Here is a 17,228-nt window from a genome sequence, read left to right on the forward strand (position 1 = left end):
TTTCTTACAAATACAGGTTACTTACCGTTTCCTGTTTTCGCTTCTGCTACTTTTGGCTCTGGTGGCGCAGTGCTGCACGGTCGCGTCGTAATTCGTAGTTGCAACGGTTTATTAGCAATTGATTCTGCAAAAAGATAAAGCTTTGTAAATAAAAGTCACAATATGGCTCAAACAACTTTGAGCAGCTTTACATGAAAGGGGGGAAAAGGGTAGGGGTATAAACTCACCAGTAGCGCGAACAGTCGCTGATGCGTTATTGCACAACAAGCGGGATAACATCGGGCAACGCTGGCCGTACATAGACAAAGACCTTCCTGAATGCCTAAGAAAATTAGCACTGACGCTGTTTAAGAAAGGGCATCGCGTAAGTGCCATCTTCTGATGTACTCCTCCAACGTATTTGTGAGGCAAAGTGATAACTATCATGACTGGTAGGATTCTTAGTAGGCAGTACAATTTAAAGCAACGATTATTCCACACTTGGCCTTAAAGAACACTTCGAAGAAACCGGACGTCTTTACACCCACAATTGGAATGATAACAAAGTACTGAACGTCACGTGAGATGAGAATTTGTACTTATAAATATGGCCGACTGGGTGATCCGAGTGCGAAGTCACAACTGACAGGTTTGTTAGACTTAGATAGCCACACATACAACGCACAAAACACAATTACAATGCTGTGTGTTACGAATAATAACTTCATATTGGTTTCTTGGGTGTGAACATACCTTTGTAAGTGCCACCTAAGCCACGCTATTTTTTTATGCTAATGAATTTACACAGAAAACTATGAGCGACGAGCGCCCTCCCAGTGCCGATAAAGTGAGAGAGTTGCTAAGAGAAGTTAGAAGCGGTAGACCACCCTTTAACTGTAACTACTGTGGGAAACGTTATCTCAGTTATGCTGGAATTCTTTATCACTATGGCTCCAACAGAGGCAGCTTTGTGCCCAAATGTTTCCTGGTAACCACATCAAGAGGAATTGGTTCTCCATGTAGTAAGCGAAAGAGAAGCAAAAAGGAACCTTTGACATGGGCAGAGTCTCAGAGATTAGTCGAGGTTGATTTTGAGGGAGATTATGTTCGTGTGTCAATCGATTCCGACTTGGTGATTGATAATAATGACCCAACTGTCAGCCAGGGAAATTCCCAAGGTAGTGAAGGCGAAGCCACAGAAGTAAAAAACAGTCACCAAATGAGAACTCCAATTAGTAGCAGGAAAGGACGATCGGATACTCCACGATCAAAAGGCTCTAAATCGAAGCGTGGCAAACGTAGCAAGGCCCAGGCCAGTGATACCAAGGAGTTAGCCAATCCTAGTGGCCTTCTTAAAGCTGAATTTGAAGTTTTGGAAAACCTGGAGTGCTCTGAAGCCCCTGAAAAGTCTAGTACTTACTACAGATACGTGGAACAATCGGTAGAAGACTTGGATGATGTTGTTGAATACGACATGGATGAAGAGGACAATCACTGGCTCGATCTCATCAATGAAGAGCGAAGAAATGAAGGTTTGACAGTGGTGCCCCATGAAGTCTTTGAGTTTCTGATGGACAGACTGGAGAAGGAGTGCTTCTTTGAGAGCCGTCTCAGTGACCATGTTGACACTAATCCATATAACATCGATGAGAATGCTGAGTGTTGTATTTGCAATGATGGAGAGGCACACAATACTAATGTCATACTGTTTTGTGACATGTGCAATTTAGCTGTGCACCAGGAATGTTACGGAGTCCCTTACATCCCAGAGGGTCAGTGGCTCTGTCGACGCTGCTTACATTCACCATCTTGTAACGTTGATTGTGTGCTTTGCCCAAACAAAGGAGGAGCATTCAAGCAGACATCAGACAACCGATGGTCGCATGTCATCTGTGCCCTGTGGATTCCTGAAGTACACTTTGCTAATACTGTTTTCCTAGAGCCAATAGACAGTATAGGAAATGTGCCAGCTGCACGTTGGAAACTCATTTGCTATATTTGTCGACAGAAGGGTGGAGCTTGCATCCAGTGTGCCAAGGCCAACTGTTACGTGGCATTTCACGTCACCTGTGCCCAGCAGGCTGGCTTGGAGATGAAAATTGAGCCACCCAAAACTGGTGACACAGAAGTCAGGAAACTGGCTTACTGTGACCAACACATGTCTGCTGCTGCTCAACAAAAACTGGGAGACAGTGTTGTAGAGGTAGAATGGGAAGAAGAGGAAGATGCCTGCCTGGATAATTCACGAAGGAAAGGGAAAGCAGAGGAAGATGCCTGCTTGGATAGTTCGCGAAGGAAAGGGAAAGCAGAGGAAGATGCCTGCCTGGATAATTCGCGAAGGAAAGGGAAAGCAGAGGAAAGAGAAAGCGGATTTATTCAGAAGGCACGCAGAGTGCTGGAACAGAAGAGATCGATCTCCATGCTACCGATAGTGAACATCCCATTTATCCCAGACCACAGGTGATGCCCACTATGTTATCTTAAAATGAGTAGCACACATCTTCCTCCCTTAGATTAGAGAGGATTGCAGCTAGGGTCAGCTTGCACCGGAAAACACAATTCATTCCTAAGCTGGTTGGCTACTGGAAGCTGAAGAGACAGAGTCGCAATGGAGTTCCATTACTAAGGAGGTTGCAAGCCACCAGCCAGGGAGCACAGATGAACACTTACAAGGTAACAGTTTGTAGCTCACCACTTTTCCAAGTTTATATCAATTTCAGCTGAGTGAAGAGGAGATGGAATCATTGAAGGAGCAGCTTACCTTGTGGAAGGCTTTGCGGCATGATCTTGAGAGGGCCAGACTCCTTGTGGAGCTGGTGAGAAAAAGAGAAAAGGCAAAGAAGAAACTGGTAAGTACCTTCTCACTCATATTATGGCATGAGGATAACCATGTAATTTAAATGGCTTTTACACATTGTGGCTATTGCCCCTGTAGTAGAATCCATACTATTCTAATGGTGCTAATGTCTACACATACAGTTTTTTGAAGGGGATCTGCTTTTAATAGACTATCTACGCTTTGTGAATTTTGTGACTGTATTCCATACACACAAGACAAGTGGTTGGTTTGTGTTGATTTGTACACTGTAACAAAACAGGTGTTAGCCATGTTTCCTTGAGGAAGACAACTACTACTCGGTCATACAACAATATGTAACAAGTATATTTTACCGTGTTTATAGGTTCGGCTACTTCATGTCATTCTTGATTTGGACCTGTGTCCACTGAGGCACATCTTACTTGGTGTGCTGGAGCAGTTGAAGATGAAGGATCCAGCAGACATATTTGCTGAGCCTGTACCACTGAATGAGGTGTGTTTGCGTAGTGTGTTGAAAGCCAACTCTTAAATGTACTGCTTCCTGTAGGTATGTGATTATGCTGATGTAATAAAACACCCTATGGATTTTTCTACAATGAACAACAAGATTGTGTCCGGGCAGTATCAGACCCTGGAAGATTTTGAGACTGATTTCAACCTTGTGTGGGGAAATGCAATGATTTACAACCAGAAGGAAACGGTGTATTACAAGGCCGCAGTGAGGATAAGAGATGCTGGTAAAAAGTTTCTAGAGGAAGCGGCTGAGGCTCTGAAAAATGCCAGAATTGATCCAGCCTCTGGGCTGTATGAAGACTTTGAGGAGCCAACTTCTCCACTGTTCCAGTCTGTCTATCCAGACAGCTGCATCTTGGATGAGTCCATACTAAATGATCTTATAGATGGTGAGTATGGTACACTGTGTGAGTAACATGGTCAAGTTATGTAACGACAGATGAGGAACCACTGATACCTAAACCTCGTCTACCTAGTATAACAATGGAGGAACAATATGAGCTGTTGAGGGAACAACTTGCTATTGCTCAGACCTTCAAGAATCCTGGTATGTATATCCTTTTGTTATTGTGTATGTGTGTTTATTGTTGTTTCACAGCTGTTCGACACAGTAAAGAAAAGAGCCTGCGGCGAGAAATTGGTCAACTTAGGAGACAGATGAAGCAACAGCAGAAGAAAGGCACTGATTTAGGTAAGCAGTGGATTTTCATTATAAATCTGAACTGTTGTGGTTGTAGAAGATCAAACTCCGTCAAGATTTCCAAGGAGTCCAGAGGATAGAGGAGGCTTGGCCAATCATGTTCTCCAAGGAAGTTTACGCTTGACGGCTACCCGCCATCACATCCTTGCCAACTCAGGAGTAGAGATTGACCTGGAGAAGTGTAGTGAATTGAATGAGGGCCTTCCGCTACACTCTCACTATTACAATGATGATGATGATGATGATGAGGCATTTGCTCGGACACCAGCTAATGATGACTTGCCAGAGCAGCCTCTCTATTCATCAAGGAGAGTAAGAAGGCGCACTGAGAAGGGAGTAAACATGACAAATGCTCGTAAGAGAGCACTTAGCTATGTACACTCAGAAACTGAGGTAGTGTCTCAGAAGAGACAAAAAGGTATATTAAAATCTGCTGAAAAGAAAATATTAAAGAAAGCAAAGAACATTAAGCTAAGGAGGAACAAACGTGGCAGTGCAAGGAATGCTGTGGAAGAACAAAGAAGAGAATTAAGGGAAATTATTAAATCCCCTACTCCCCTCAAATCTCCCACAAGCATCAAGTCTCCAACCAGTGTGGAGGATAGTACCCCACGAAGGTCACGAGGCAGGCATTCCAAAAGTGACCAAGAGACTGTACAGAGCCCAACCAACAACAAATTGTTAGTTGGTGGAGTAGATAGTGGCATCCCTTCTGGTGCTAGTGAAACAGAGTTAACAGCAAGAAGCATTCCAACCAGAAAGCAAGTAGAGACTCGTTCAAGATCTCTTTCTGTGTCATCAGGAATGGTGAAACATAGACGGAAGAGAAAGGGCCAACTTGAGCAGTGGGACCGGCAGCTGTTTGGGCGCAAGAGACGGACTCAGAGCCTCAGTTCTGATGTAGAAAGAAAAGGTGGCCGTGCAATGAAAAACGAGGCTCCATCAAAGGATTCTCATGAGTTAAGAACACGTAATAAATTACGTAGTACCAGCAATGGGCTTGTTCGAACTTCAATTTCAGATCTTAGGCAGTTAGACGAACATGATTCAGCACCAAGCAAAATATTTGCTGAGTGTTTGACAAATGGAACTAGCAGTGTAAAGAATGTCAAAATGACAAACAAGAAAAAGCCAAGTGAATCCGATAATGAGTACATTCCCCAATTTTATGATGTAGTTTGGGCAAAGTGTAAGGGATTTAAACCCTACCCTGCACTGGTAAGGCTAATATCTGTGTTAATATTGTATTATTCAAACTTATGCATTAGGTTGTGGACCCCAACCTTTCCAATGATGGAATCAAGCTGGGTCACACTTTCATACCGTCGCCATCGACTGAAGTTTTGAATGCCAGAACAGATCCTGACCACTACCTAGTACGTTTCTTCGATGCCAGAAAATCATGGTAAGATCTAGCCACAATCAACTGCTTACTGTGACTGGTGATGTTTTTCAGGCAATGGCTACCTGTGTCCAAAATACAACTGTTAGGTGAGAATAATGAAAAGGACCAGCGTTTTATTTCCAAGAGTGGTCAGTCTAAAGCATCAGTGCTCAAGGCATATGACAGGTCAATTGATCACTTAAGACAAATTAGTAAGTTACCACAAACACCTACTGTCCGAGAACCAATTCAGATAGATGATACCAATGGTACACAACTTACTGTAGATGGCTCCAACAGAATTGGTAGCCTGTCTCGATGTACAGATTCTGATGACGGAGAACCATAAACACAGCCAACCCATTTGCTTTTGTTTTGATTTCCACACCCTTAACATTATTATTGTACATGAAACTTATATTATCGTGTCTTCAATTTTACTAGTGATTGACAATGTTGTGGCATTTATAAAAATTTGCATGTTGACAATAGGATGTAGTTAAGCTAAGGGGAATGATAGATCAGTCTTTCATTTCAGCATCATCCTCATCTTCATCCATTCCTCTTACATACAAGACATTGTTACACCTTTATGTAAGTGATAAATGAAACATAATATACAGAATTCAGTTACCTTATTAAAACTTCTCCCAAGTTTCCTGCCAACTGTCCATCTATGTATTCTTCCGTATTTGCTAACTAGAAAAACAGTTCCCAATTAATGCGCATCAGAGCGCACATGCATACACTGCACAATGTCAGACGCAACTGATTGTACCTGCAAATTCATGTATCCATCGGTGGATACTAGGTAGCCTTTATACTCCATTCCCCACTTCAATTTCACGACCACTGGCTTTCCTGTGAGGCTGTTCAGAAAAGGCTTGGGGTTTAAGGGCATAGCCTGCAGTTGAAAAACATAAATCAACACGTAATAACGATAGTGTAACATCCATTATAGCGTAAGTAATGCAAGGTCACATTCAACGTACCGCCATCTTGCTGGTCGGGTGATCTGATATTACGTCGGTAGTCTAATCGCCCCCACATCAGCACGTTTCCTTGGAGCCAATCAAACAAACAATTCGGCGGATGATCATTTGTTGCTGTTGGTGTTGTTATCGAACTACCATGCGTATCACTCTATTACTACTTGTTGGATTTGTGCTTCTAAGCGACAACTCCGATGCTGCAGGCTCCGGCTCTGGCTCTGGCGAGGGATCAGGTTCCGAGCTTTTCTCTGGTTCAGGTTCAGGCGCAGGTAATTAATTACCTACTACACTATGCAATGAATCTACACTATACCCTGAATTCAAAAACGCAACAAAGTTTGATAAAATGGGCTGTTTAAGCAGTACAATTTGCAGGTGTGGGTGGGGCTATTATGACTCACGTGTGCATTTCATTTCAGATTGTATGTTAAAGCCATGTCATCAATTGTGTATGGATGTCCGCGGAGGTTATATATGCTCGTGCTATGTTGGTTACAGTCTTGCTGATGATGACCACACGTGTGTAGGTGAGACTACTTCGCCTTTCTATGCCCTAAATAATTAGAGTCACTAGCATCTATCACGTGTTCTATATGCAGAGTGTCAACCTGGTTACTACGGGGAGGATTGCAGGGAGGAATGTAACTGTAATGGTAACATGTGTGATCCCCAAAATGGAAAGTGCATGTGTAATTCTTGTTGGGAGGAAGTTGACTGCAGTAGAGGTAAGCAGGTACCCTTTACTGTTTACCAGAACTTATCTGAATATTAATGTAGCTAAAGGTAATGACTGCTTGGAGGATTTCCTAAGTACCGTTGACAAGGTGAAATATTAATATACTTGTGTGACTAGTATAGCAATAGAGGATACAGATAGATGTAGGTTACTCAGACAAAAAGATGTAGGTTTGTGGTGCATCTAATTCAAAAGCTTATGAATGGTTTTTGCTAACTGCATGTGAAAATTATTATTACAACCACCACTGGGGATACTTAGCAAGGGGGTGACATACAGGCACTCACTGTAGGTAGATCTGCGACCGCGGTCTAAGTCAAAGGTCAAGGTCACCAAAATTGTGCCAATTCAACGGTCAAGGGTAAAAGCTCCCAACCCACAATTGAAAAGTGCTGAAATATCATCGCTAAGTCACCGATCAAAGGTCGAAAAGGGCTCTTAGTCACAGGTCAAAGCGAAATTTTGGCTGGTCAAGACTTTGACCGCGGTTGCAGATCTACCTACAGCGCGTACCTACGTGACACCCCCTTGCTTAGCTTGGACTGCTTATCTCACCAGCTATAAACCAGGTGCATGCCACGTGCGTCTGGTTAGTTTCATAAATGTGTGTGTGCGTGCGTGTGTGTGTGTGATACCTATGGACACATACCTATGTTTGTCCGTGCGCACTCACATAAGCAAATCCATTTAGGGGTAAAACACTTCATGAATTGCACTTCAGCATAGATAAGCTTTGCACTGAGGTGGTTTCTTTTCGCCAGTTTGAAATACGAGCGTAGTGACTACAGATTTTGTGAACTACCTTCTCATAAATATTTAACAACCCAGATACACCATAGCAGGCCTGATAGGCTAAAATTGAAAGGGACCATATGTATACGTAAACAAAACTGAAGAGCAGTTTTGAGGTTTTGCCTAAAGAATTTGTCAAAAAACACGATGGACAAACTATAAAACAGTTGAGAAGATACTTCTGTGTACAATAATATGTAACCCGCTGAGCGAAATCTCGACTTTGCATAATTCTGTTAATACCATTGAGATACAACGTGTGCTACGTAAATATTTTTTTAGCAAAGGAAGACATGAATCGAAATATCTAATATACCAATGGATTAGTAAGAATATTTTTGTTTCATTTCTGTACCATGAAGCAAGCGTGAGTTATGTGTGTTTGTTTATGTTGCACTATAACGTAACTTTGTTGTTGCTGTTTCTAAGCTTGAACAGCCTTTCTTGCTTGATAGCATGGGTATATTAGGCCAAAACTATATCTTGATGAATGCCCCAGTTCATGGCGAATAGAATGACACAAGTCCCAACTCCATAGTCCGTTGTACTAAAGACTTATGATCAATTTAATGAGCGCCTGTAATTTTTTTTTTGTACAGGCACTGTACAAATCAATTGTTTTGCTCTTTTTGTTGTCTATTGCTATAACTCTGAAAGCTCTTACCAGATATAAGGTTAACAGCCCATTAGTTTTTCCCTCTAGACAACAAAAAAGTCATAAAATGAAGTTTAAGGAAAATGCAAACAAGTCGGTTTTCGCTTAGCAGTTCACAAATTAATATGAAATTACAATTTGATTTCAGCTGAACTTGCAGCTAAAAATGAAATATGGCATCTGGTTTTTAGAAGTTGATGTTATCAGCTTGTTCAGATGGAAAAATCATTGTTCTGAATACAGTGGATCCTTGCTTATCCGAACCTCAATCATCCAAACACCTCGATTATCTGAGTGCTGAATGTGACTGTTCTGTTAGAGTATTGTCATCAGTGTGCATTTTTATTAGAGGAAATGACTGTTCTATTAGAGTAGTTGAACGAAGATATATATATATACATCAATGGGTTTCATTTATCCAAACAATTTCACTTATCTGAACACTTTTGGCTAACTATAAGAACAAAGCTGTTCGGATAACTGAGGATCCACTATACCTGTAATTACATGTAGTGCAATATGTTGAGTGAGAAACAATGTATTAGATAGACTGGTAGATGTTTAAAACAAACTAGATACTAGCTAGCTTTTGTTGTATACATGAGTTTTTCCAATAAAAGATTTGAAGGATTTTGTTTACAAACATGCAGCAAGTAGTGGGAGCATTTGTGTAGAGTACAAATCCATTTCCCACTAAATAATGTACTGCACGCAGGGGTAATTACTATCTTGGTATGATTGTATTATAAGAATATACCCATCTGCATGGCTTCCTCACTAACTTCAAATGGTTACACACAAAAATGGAGCCAAAAATCCGAATGTGTTAGCTTTATCATTATCACAAGTGTTATAGCATGTAAAAAAGTGGGCGAGAGACAAATCTATAAAAATATATAATAGGCTATCATAATAATGTAATGGAAACCCTAAGGGTATTGTTGTAGGAAGCATTGTTGTAAGGTGTGACGTTATTTTAAATAAAACTGTTTCCATACACACATACCACATGTATGGGCTACTACTTATTGGATTTGTAACACTGTGCTGTTTTCAATAGGTTGTAGTGTCAGTAGCCCATAAGCACTGCAAGGAGTACTGCAGTACTTATGGGCTCCTGTTGTTGTTGTAAGAAAGAAAGCAAAAATTAGAAGGAATTTTGAACCACATGTGTCTTGGGAAGAAATCAACCAACTCACCTGATATTGCAACCTACAAATTTTATTTGTATGGTACGTGCCATTAGAAGTTTGTGATGATCTTCCTCTTCTGTCATACCAGTATGCATGGTATACTAACTGATTTTTGATCCACCCAACCTTTACCAAGTTCATTCGTATCACTATGTGTACTACTACACTCGACATGCCAATTAAGCGACTTGTCTGGGATGGAACGTACATGTACCTCGTGTACTTTGAACCCTTATTGTGTAAGAAATGGATTGCTTCATCACAAATCAAATACCGTATAGCTAATGTTTTCAAGAGTAACAAAATCATAGATTGTCACAATCGTGAGGGGGATTCACGAATTGTTATTCATGCAATTTCAAGGTAAATATTTTTTGTGTAATTGGTTTTATGAAGTCATGATAGTGGAGATATCTGTACTTGGGCACTATTTTTTCAAAGAGATTGGCACAATGCAATTACACATTGTCAATAAGAGAGCTTTAATAGTTATTCTTTGTTTCCTGTCACCGCCCACATCAATTTTTAAGTAGCCACGTCAAATTTTATTATTTCATTATAGATCACTATTTCATTGATCAATACAACAGTAGAAATTACCAGGGTGCAAGGGATACTTTTATGGAAAACAGAGGAAAAATCAAGTTCATAGAAGGAAAAAATTGTTCTGGGCATGAGGTCAACTGCCATCTTGTCTCACTACAACCTCGACCACAGCATAAGGCCATCATTATTATATGGCTTGTTTCCTGTCGTCACATAGTGCAGCAAAACTGATGTGGGCGGGAGATGATTATTGATTGCTTGACTGTTCTATTTATTATTATTTACTGCTTTACAGTGACACTACAAAATAGTGATCTTCCAATAAATATTTTGCCTTCCATATTGGACTACTGCTTAAAGTCAATATGATATTGACAAAATTATTGCAATTATTATTGCACATCACTATGAATAAGCAGAAAATCCTGGAATGTTTTCTTTCACCAAAATAAACTTAATAATCAGTTTCTCATCCTCACCTGCATTGACTTTTTCCTTGGCTGCATCAATAATTTTTTGTGCTACTGATGGCTGAATACAGCCACTAAGCAACGCTGTAAGTTAGTAACTAGCTACTGTACAGTGTAATAATTTGATGGGAGGAAATTTTGACGGATACTCTATCTCTTGAATATTGACAAGGAAAATATTGACAAATTTCCTGCACCAGAAATATTCTAATTAACTAACCATGTGAATTTTGATGAATGGCAAGCATTTCGTCAAATTCGTCAAAATTTCCCCCGTCAAATTTTTGTGCTGTACGGTATAGCAGTCTAAACAAGATGTATTCTTGGTCACATGAGCTATGTAATTCAGCTATAACTAGTCTATAAAAATAAAATTTAAATCCACCCTCCACATTTCTATTTTTGAGCATTGATGTATGAGAAACTAAAAATTAAGTTTATGTGGTAATTCCCTAATAGAACATTCGGTGAATGAAATCATGGCTAAAGGCTGTACCATGCATATGCCATGTTTATATACTATTATTTGTTTTTACTGTGCAGAAATCACAAATGATTATAACGCACAGATATAATTACTTAAGTTATTACAAAAATTATCCAGGGAAGGGGAATTAACTATATAGGGGGGAGGGGGTTCCAAAGTTTAATCACAGAGGGAAAAAGGAAAATTTATATGAGTCAATGTTTGTCATCAGTTGCCTGTAGTATCCTTTTCTTAATCGTGAATCATTAGGGGTAAAGTAATCTTTGGGGATATCAACAAGATCATTAATAATTCTATACATAATTATAAGTTTAGCTCTCTCTCTCTTCTTTGTTGTAAAGGAGGTAAGTTGAGTGTGCTTAGCATGCTAGTAACACTAGAGTGATTTGAAAACTCATTTAGGCAAAATCTGGCCGCTCTTCTCTGTACTGCTTCAATTTTATTGATATTATTTAAGGTATGGGGGTCCCAAACAGGTGATGCATATTCAAGTACTGGCCTGACCATACTTCTGTAGCAGTTACATTTCACGGTGCTTGGACAGTGGCGCAGGTTTCTGTAAATAAAGGCATTGATTTGGTTAGCTTTATTGGTGATTGTTTAGATATGGTCATTGAAGGTAAGCTTGTTGTCGATGGTGACTCCTAGATATTTGGCAGATGTAACTTCCTTAAAGGGAGAATTTTCAATGTAATACATGTGCAAGATAGGATTGTACTGTGTTGGTTTGTTACTCTCAGGAACTCACATTTCAGAATATTGAATGCTTATTTGGGTAAATGCCACGGTGCTTATTACCTTAGTTCAAAATTTTGATGCGGTGACTATTCAAACTTGACAACTACTCGATGCTTGAAAACAATGTTTAAGCCCTTAGTTTTAAATTGATAGTAGCACCACTCAAGTGCGGCTACTATTAAAGATGTAGCTTTTAACCAAGGAAATACAGTAAGCTCACTTAATTCAATATTTTGTTGGAAACTCTAGGATCCTTCACACATGTACAAGCACTAACACAACCAAAACAGCTGTAGAGTGGTGATGTGCAATATATCAAAAAATTATTGATATGATAATTACTTTGATGTCGTATCGAACTTTGATATTGACATTGCAATTGATGTCAATGTTGATGTCAATGTATGGTTAATCTATAATTATGATTGTATCTGGAATTCGGTGATTATGCAATCACCCTAGAAACAAAGTTAATTTCTAGCATTTTTATATATCATCTACCAGTCCTAGGCTTGTTTTCACTTCTATGCAATAGTTTTAGTGTATAAAAACATATTTATAAATATCAGTTGCCCACACAATTAGTTCAATTACACAGTTAATAAATATCGATATTTTGTTATTGTATCAAAATCAAAATTTTAGTCACTATCCCGCTAGGGACCTGCAAAGAAGGCTACTGAAAGCCTGTGTAGCAGGGGGTCAGTAACTCTGAGAAACAAAATCCCAGACCAGGTGGTAACTTGATCCACAGACAGCTTGTAGTCGCAACACTACTGCAGAGACAGAGTTTTGGTTGACTGTTCTATTAGCATGGTTTAGCTGTCTTGTCTGAGTCACAACTTTTATTATTCCTGATGTGGAGTTGGTGGGTTTAGCCAGAATGAAACTGCACACTGCTTTATTGAAATTGGGGGTAGTGTGACTGCTCTATTAGCAATTTTTAGTGAAAATATTGATCAGTAACCCCTTAGACCAAAAATTAATATCACTGCAGCCATTTCCGTACCTCAACCTTTGATTATAGAGACAGGCTTTTGTGAAGGCTACATGTTCATGTTTAATTTTAAAGATTGATTTTGTTTTAAAGGCTACATCCCTATTAATTTATTTCTGGGCAGGCAGTGTTTACTGATTATGCCCAGGGGGGAAAAATTACAAGGAGGGAACATATGTAATGATTAGCTAGCTACAAATGTTATCTACAAATAATTTCTTATCAGTCATTTCAATTAATGAGGTCAATAATGAGTTCCTATTTCACAACTTGGCTGTTTTGGTATTGATATCACCTCTTTGCTTGCAAACCTTTAAGGCCACCTTTGGACTTACTTATATTTTATGTTACTCTGTTATGGCAGTTCTTTATACTCTATTACAGCACTCTGAACTAATAAGGTGGGACAGGGGCAGTAAAGAGGGTCAAGAAGTGAGAAGTGGGGGGGGGGGGGGGGGCAAACTTGTGACAATGAAAGTTATAGCACAACTAGTAGTTTTTATAGATACTGTATTTACTTGGTTAAATGCCACACCTTCAATAGTAGCCGCACTCAAGTAGTGCATCGATCAATTTTGAAAATAAAAGTTTCAACATCGTTTTTGAGCATCGAGTGGTAGTCAAATTTGAATAGCCGCTGCATTGATTTTTAGAACTAATAAACACCACAGCATTTAACCAAGTAAATATGGTATGTAAGGGTGGGGTTGACTGTTCTGTATCTTGATCTTTTGTTATTTACCAATGGAGGGGGAGGACACATGCCGTCTGTTTCCACTGTCTATGAAGTGGGAGGTGGATAGCTTACGGTAGTGGCTATGGACCTGGAAATTAGGTGTGAGATCCCTGGTTTGAATTTGGGCTTATTTAAAAAAATTCACCAGGTTTTTCCAATAAGTGATTGTTCTATTAGGGTATCCAGACCTAGATTTGCTAAGTTGTTGCCTAGATTTGCTATTAGACTTCCTTTATGTGTGCCCTTATTTCACAGTCATCCAACTATGAGTTTGCATGTTATAGTGTAGTGTGTGAAAAGGTGGAAGCCAAATTTAAGTTGTCCATATATCAGGACCAAGTATGGTATGTATACTACCCTACCTGGTGGAGAACTCCAATGCAACAACTGTCCTGAGAGCTATGCCTGAAAATTGTGTTTTGTTCCTGCTAATAACACGCTTGTGTATCACATCTAGCCCCTTGGGATTTGATATAAAAACATTGTACCAGTCTTTAAGTTCTAATGCATCTTGATGTTATTGATCACAGTCTGTGTGGTCCTCCAAAGTGTCTTATTGGAAGAGTCTCCAAGCTTGTTTTTTAATGCTTTGTAGCTGCAACTAGTGGAGTCTACTTTACCAAACTTTTGGGAGAAATCTCTAATCCCTGCCAAATGGTATACTTTACTACTACATTTGAAAACTCTGTGGCGATTATGCCTATTTTTGGTTAAGAAACTAAAAGCGTGCTGTGAAGTCAGGAATTGCAGGCTTGTTAATGAAAGCTTGATACAATTGTTTAGAATCAAAGAATGACCACAATGATATTAAGTCAGTATAATAGGGCCAACACCTATACAGGACAGTCTTAAGGCCCTTAGACAATGTGGTCTCCCATAATTGATTATCTTGCCATACGGCCTCAGTAATTGATTGTGGGTAGCCTTGTCCACAGGTTTAGAGAGAGAGAAATGGCAAATTGGAGCCGCTAGCATTGAGCTGTACCCGAGACTACATATACCCCCTCAAACTATATCATGGCAATGTTAGTGTTCCTATCAACGTAAAAGATATCTGCCATGTATTAGAAAGCAAATTAGCAGCAAGGTTATTTGTGTTTTGGCCTCATCTGATGAATAGTAAACAACCACAGGAAAAATGGCTGTAACTATTCCTCATTTACCACCTTAAGCTCTTTTTAAAAAACAAGTCATGCTGCCTTTTTCTTAGCTTAATTGATGCATTATTCTATCGCTTATGAGTACATTATATGTAGGATGATTCATTATTTGGTGTTGATGTTCCCCTTCCACCATCGTCAACTGAGAACTCTTTCATCCCTGACAAATTAGTGGTAACAAGAGTAATTCATAATTCTATTCCATTCAATAGCTGTATACAGGTCAGTTCTAACCTCATTCAGAGCTTTTCAGTCAGCCGTGTAAACCGAACAGATGCCAGAAATTTACTGAAAGTAAGTTTTTATGTAGTGTATTGCTGTTATGAATAAGATAGCTTCTAAGTTATCTTTTGTCATATTGTGGTCACCTCATGTTGACTATAGCCTTCAGCATTTCTGCAACAACAAGTTATACTTAAATAACAGGTATCAAGTTTATATGGCTATTTCTACTAATAAACACAAGCATGTCTTTTGCTTTGTTTCTGGGATGTCAGCAAACTAGGTGTATAGCAATGCTAAATGGTACTCAACACAGGATGGTATCAGCTGCTGTTATCTGGTATCCAGCTATTCCAAACAAGAAAACATACACTATTACATGTTGTATAATGTTTGTTGCCGTGTTCTGTAACCCCATATAAAATACCTACAGGGTATATCCATTACCAAAAGAATGCACCTGTACAAAGAGGGTAATTTTATTGTTACAAAATGTTCATGCATGATGTATGGTTTTGTCCCTATTGCATCATCCAATGTTGTGTTGTTGCTGTACTATTATACTGATGGTGACCACATATCATACACAACCTCTGCCAGATGACAATAAAATTCTTTTAGCCTCACCACATCCTCAGTGATGTCACTCCCCTCCTACACACATTGCTTAGTAGTTCCTAGAAATTGTAGCAATGCCTTATTTGGCATATACCCTGTACAGATGGAATTTGTAGTGGCAGGCTCGTTGGACCAGGTGAATGCAGACAGGGCACTGGAAACTCTGGACACATTGGTGAAGAGTGGTGAATGGAGGGCCACCCTTATCACTACTGTATCGGTATCTGATGATCGGGACATTGACGTCACCATCAATGTGTAACTAGTTCTCTTGTATCAATATGTACGCACACAATATAATTTTTTTGTATCATTTATCCCAATACTGTACTTCCATGGTTTTGAACGTCTGTTATTACACTGTTAAAAATGAAGTGCTATGATAGCACTTCATTTTTAAGTGTAGTTGTACTACATTTTTGTACATCTGGTATTAGTCAATCATCAAAGTACATTATATTAATAAAAGTATAACATTCACAAGAGTTAATTACGTGGTGCAGTGCAGAGTATAACCATTCTTAAAGACATTTAATTTATTTTGTATGCTATTGTATCAGTTCATTTTTTAAGAGACAACACAACCACTGTCCCTTCGTGCAGGTGCTCTTTGTGATGAGGTGGTTGGTCGGCTAGCTGGAACAATTGCCACTCGGTTGGGGGCAGAGCCAAGGTTTAGATTGTAGGCACCCATACGCTCACAGGCAGTTTTCCAACTTGGACGTTGCAGCATTAGCCATAATGGCTCCTGTGCCTCTTGTCTCAATTCTCCTTCCATGGCATATAGACAGGACACAAAATGTGCCCGGGAGTATTTGCTGGTATTGTTCACCTCTTGGAGCCAGTTTTGGCGTTTGTAGTTCTTCCATTCAGGGGTTTGGGCTGCTGAGCTGAGTGCAGCTTCATAGCTCTTCAAAACGCCATACAGTCCACTGAGGGTAGACGGCTTTGAAAGACTGACATTTCCAAGCATGTCACTCTTTACCCCCTGGTGAACTCCTTGCATCAGTTGCCAAATCTCATCCACGTCTCTGCTTGACGAATCAGTCAGCATTGGTCGACTGCCACCACCACCAGCACCAAGACCGGTGGCGACCACTCCTTGGACTGTTACCCTCCTGGCCGCTTGGAGGGTTATCGCAATCCGATCGAAAATCGCCTCAATCTCCATCGTACCGATTTCATGGAATTCGGAGTGTTCCCCGCCGGCATCAGCTAGTGACTTCAGCGCGGTCCCTGCAGAGTAGCTAAGATTAACGCCGATAAATGTAGTAGAACATAACTCTCCGAGCTCTGCAAGTTCTCCCATCATCTCTCTGGTCTTGGCCAAGGTCATTTGTCCTCTGTTGTTTTCGCCATCGGTCAAAACGACCACAATGTACTTCTCTTTGTCGGCAACGAGCATTTTAGCTAACAGAGACATCGTAATCGTCTTCTTCACGGCTAGCGCTATCGCATCATACAAAGCTGTACTGCCGCCGCACTTGTTGCT

At 39.9% G+C, this 17,228-nt stretch overlaps 4 protein-coding genes across 4 annotated transcripts in view; 2 read left to right on the forward strand and 2 right to left on the reverse strand.

Moving 5' to 3' along the window:
• LOC136261949 (5-aminolevulinate synthase-like) overlaps nucleotides 1-566 on the reverse strand; it is a 2,654-nt gene extending 2,088 nt beyond the window's left edge. The window contains exons 1-2 of the mRNA XM_066056041.1: nucleotides 228-566; nucleotides 26-124 (exon numbers count right to left, since the gene is read on the reverse strand). Of these exons, the coding sequence (XP_065912113.1) occupies nucleotides 26-124; nucleotides 228-426 (298 nt within the window). The 5' untranslated portion in view covers nucleotides 427-566. The remainder of the gene's footprint in view (nucleotides 1-25; nucleotides 125-227) is intronic.
• On the forward strand, nucleotides 523-5,848 carry LOC136261942 (bromodomain-containing protein 1-like). The gene is made up of 11 exons (XM_066056032.1): nucleotides 523-628; nucleotides 788-2,439; nucleotides 2,493-2,652; nucleotides 2,700-2,828; nucleotides 3,162-3,290; nucleotides 3,345-3,699; nucleotides 3,750-3,857; nucleotides 3,909-4,001; nucleotides 4,048-5,228; nucleotides 5,279-5,415; nucleotides 5,467-5,848. The coding sequence occupies exons 2-11, from the start codon at nucleotides 794-796 to the stop codon at nucleotides 5,741-5,743; spliced, it is 4,215 nt and encodes a 1,404-aa protein (XP_065912104.1). The 5' UTR covers nucleotides 523-628; nucleotides 788-793; the 3' UTR covers nucleotides 5,744-5,848.
• Nucleotides 5,825-6,537, reverse strand: LOC136261966 (small nuclear ribonucleoprotein F-like). Its single transcript, XM_066056065.1, has 4 exons — nucleotides 6,387-6,537; nucleotides 6,173-6,298; nucleotides 6,029-6,093; nucleotides 5,825-5,982 (listed from the first exon to the last, which is right to left on the reverse strand). The coding sequence occupies exons 1-4, from the start codon at nucleotides 6,390-6,392 to the stop codon at nucleotides 5,916-5,918; spliced, it is 264 nt and encodes an 87-aa protein (XP_065912137.1). The 5' UTR covers nucleotides 6,393-6,537; the 3' UTR covers nucleotides 5,825-5,915.
• On the forward strand, nucleotides 6,433-16,082 carry LOC136261962 (tyrosine-protein kinase receptor Tie-1-like). Its single transcript, XM_066056059.1, has 7 exons — nucleotides 6,433-6,655; nucleotides 6,806-6,913; nucleotides 6,986-7,111; nucleotides 7,164-7,210; nucleotides 14,993-15,070; nucleotides 15,119-15,190; nucleotides 15,840-16,082. Exons 1-7 carry the CDS (start codon nucleotides 6,487-6,489, stop codon nucleotides 15,996-15,998), a joined length of 759 nt encoding a protein of 252 aa, XP_065912131.1. The 5' UTR covers nucleotides 6,433-6,486; the 3' UTR covers nucleotides 15,999-16,082.
• Nucleotides 16,083-17,228: the final 1,146 nt, after the last annotated feature.

This window comes from Dysidea avara, chromosome 7, assembly GCF_963678975.1.
Source record: "Dysidea avara chromosome 7, odDysAvar1.4, whole genome shotgun sequence".
Taxonomy (NCBI): Eukaryota; Metazoa; Porifera; class Demospongiae; order Dictyoceratida; family Dysideidae; genus Dysidea; species Dysidea avara.

Excerpts from the sequence above, each read along its gene's own strand:
- LOC136261962 (XM_066056059.1), top strand. The coding sequence starts at position 6,487 with ATGATCATTTGTTGCTGTTGGTGTTGTTATCGAACTACCATGCGTATC. Across the intron at positions 6,656-6,805 it reads TGGTTCAGGTTCAGGCGCAG|ATTGTATGTTAAAGCCATGT; the intron begins GTAATTAATTAC and ends ATTTCATTTCAG. Across the intron at positions 15,191-15,839 it reads ATGCCAGAAATTTACTGAAA|ATGGAATTTGTAGTGGCAGG; the intron begins GTAAGTTTTTAT and ends TACCCTGTACAG.
- LOC136261942 (XM_066056032.1), top strand. The coding sequence starts at position 794 with ATGAGCGACGAGCGCCCTCCCAGTGCCGATAAAGTGAGAGAGTTGCTA. Across the intron at positions 2,653-2,699 it reads CACAGATGAACACTTACAAG|CTGAGTGAAGAGGAGATGGA; the intron begins GTAACAGTTTGT and ends TATCAATTTCAG. Across the intron at positions 4,002-4,047 it reads GAAGAAAGGCACTGATTTAG|AAGATCAAACTCCGTCAAGA; the intron begins GTAAGCAGTGGA and ends TTGTGGTTGTAG.
- LOC136261966 (XM_066056065.1), bottom strand. Across the intron at positions 6,094-6,172 it reads ATGGATACATGAATTTGCAG|TTAGCAAATACGGAAGAATA; the intron begins GTACAATCAGTT and ends CTGTTTTTCTAG. Across the intron at positions 5,983-6,028 it reads TTGGGAGAAGTTTTAATAAG|GTGTAACAATGTCTTGTATG; the intron begins GTAACTGAATTC and ends ACTTACATAAAG.